We start from the raw sequence: 1,856 nt of genomic DNA on the forward strand, positions 1-1,856 counted from the left end.
GCAAAGAAGCGGAGACATTTCTGGAGGCCCCCAGGACAGAACTGGCAGGACTAGGGCGGCAGAAGGCTGAAGGATAGAGGCTCTTGCAGGAGCCGGCCGGTGTCGAGGCTTAGTCGCTTCGAGTCTTTGTGACTCTTTGTGGCCCTATGGACTGTGGCCTGCCAGGCTCATTTGTTCATGGAATTCTCCAAGCAAGAATACTGGAGTGGGTTGCCATGCCCTTCTCCAGGGGATCTTCCCAACACCCAGGGATTGAACCCTGGGTTTCCTGCATTTCAGGCAGATTCTTTACCGACTGAACCACCAGGGAAGGGTCAGGGCTAGAAGTTCTCTGTTCCTTGGTAGTGGCTGGGCAAGTGCTCACAGGCTTGGTTCTTCACAGCTCCTGCAGAAAGTCGAAGCCGCCTGCGCTGGGGCCTCTCTCGGCTGCGGAAGGACAAGAGGTTGTCACAGCCTAACCTCTCTGGCAGTGTCCAGGAGGATTTGGGTCACCAGTATGTGCGCAGTGAGTCAGGTAATCCAGGCCTGCTGGGTGAGTAGCCCCCTGCGAGCCCCAGGGAAAAGTTATAGCCGGGTATAATTTGGCTACAAGTTGTAGCTTGGAGGAGCCCTGGCAGTGGTGGAGGGGGCCTGGAGTCAGGAAAGAACAACAATCATCATAATTGCTTCAGCTGCCATTAATTAGCAACACCAAGTGTCCTTTAAGCACTTAACAAGCATTGCCTCACTCGCCCCTCGAACATTGCTTAGGAGCTAGTTTTGTCATCTGCCTATTTTACAGGTGAGGGAACAGAGGCTTAGCCATGCTAAGTAGCTTGTCCAAGTCACAGAGCTGGTAGTAAGTTGGACTGTATGACCCTCTGCACCCAGAGCCCAGAAGTGGCTTTGTGATATCGTACTAATGCCTTTCTTTGGCCAGCTGCCCACCCCCACCACACAGAGGTCTCTGTCCCTGGGTGTGATTCTGATGGAGCTCAGGATCGGACTCCCTGTCCCTCAGCGCCCCCTGTGCTGTGTGTACACAGGATTGTTGTGTGTGTTCTCATTTGCGTCCAACTCTTTGCGACCCCACGGATTATAGCCCGCCAGGCTCCTCTGCCACGGAATTTTCCAGGCATGAATACTGGGGTGGGTTGCCATTTCCCGCTCCAGGGGATCTTCCTGACCCAGGGATCAAACCCTCGTTTCTTGAGTCTCCAGCATTAGCAGGCAGATGCTTTACCCCCTGAGCCATCTGGGAAGCCTGTGAACGTGCTCCCAAAGACACTCTTTCTCTCCCAGCCTAGAGGCCCACAGTCTGGACTGTGCCTTCAACCTTCCATTTCTCTATAGCCCTGAACACCCGATCGCCCCTCCCTATCCCCTCTGCCCCCACCAAAGGCTCTGCACACAGACAAGCCACCTCCGGGGCTCTTTCCTGGGGGGAGCAACACCTGGGATATGCCCTGGTCTATCTCTCTGCCCACGTCCCGGGGCTACGGCGGGGGAGGTATTTCCCCCCTAGGTCACCTCAGTCCTCCCCTTGAAAGTGGGGAGCATTACTCACGGATGGCAGAAGTTCAGGAGGCCAGGGTTTCCAGACCAACCTGCAGAGAGGAGCAGGCCCACCACACCAGGCTACATGCAGGGCCTTTATCAGTCATAGATCTCTTCTCCAGTTTCCGATAAAACTCCTCAGAACTGTTCCAGATGCATCTCAGCAGGGCTCATGACTGAACATGTGACCTCGTCCCTCCTTGGCTGGTGGTGGGGGAGTCTGGGCATCTCACTCTAGGCAGTGGGTGGAGGGGGCTGTAGTGAGGGAAGAGGAGGGAGGGAGGCCGGCCGGTGGGGGCAGGGGCAGGGAAGGAGGGGTG

The 1,856-nt window shown here is 56.1% G+C and overlaps 1 protein-coding gene across 1 annotated transcript in view; it reads left to right on the plus strand.

Annotated features, from left to right (window-relative positions):
* Positions 1–1,856, plus strand: part of LOC105003868 (striated muscle preferentially expressed protein kinase-like) — a 42,484-nt gene that overhangs the window by 33,077 nt on the left and 7,551 nt on the right. The window contains 2 exon segments of the mRNA XM_010861301.1: positions 260–379; positions 382–514. Coding sequence (XP_010859603.1) covers positions 260–379; positions 382–514 — 253 coding nt within the window.

Source organism: Bison bison, unplaced genomic scaffold (genome assembly GCF_000754665.1).
Source record: "Bison bison bison isolate TAMUID 2011002044 unplaced genomic scaffold, Bison_UMD1.0 scf7180017864471, whole genome shotgun sequence".
Taxonomy (NCBI): Eukaryota; Metazoa; Chordata; class Mammalia; order Artiodactyla; family Bovidae; genus Bison; species Bison bison.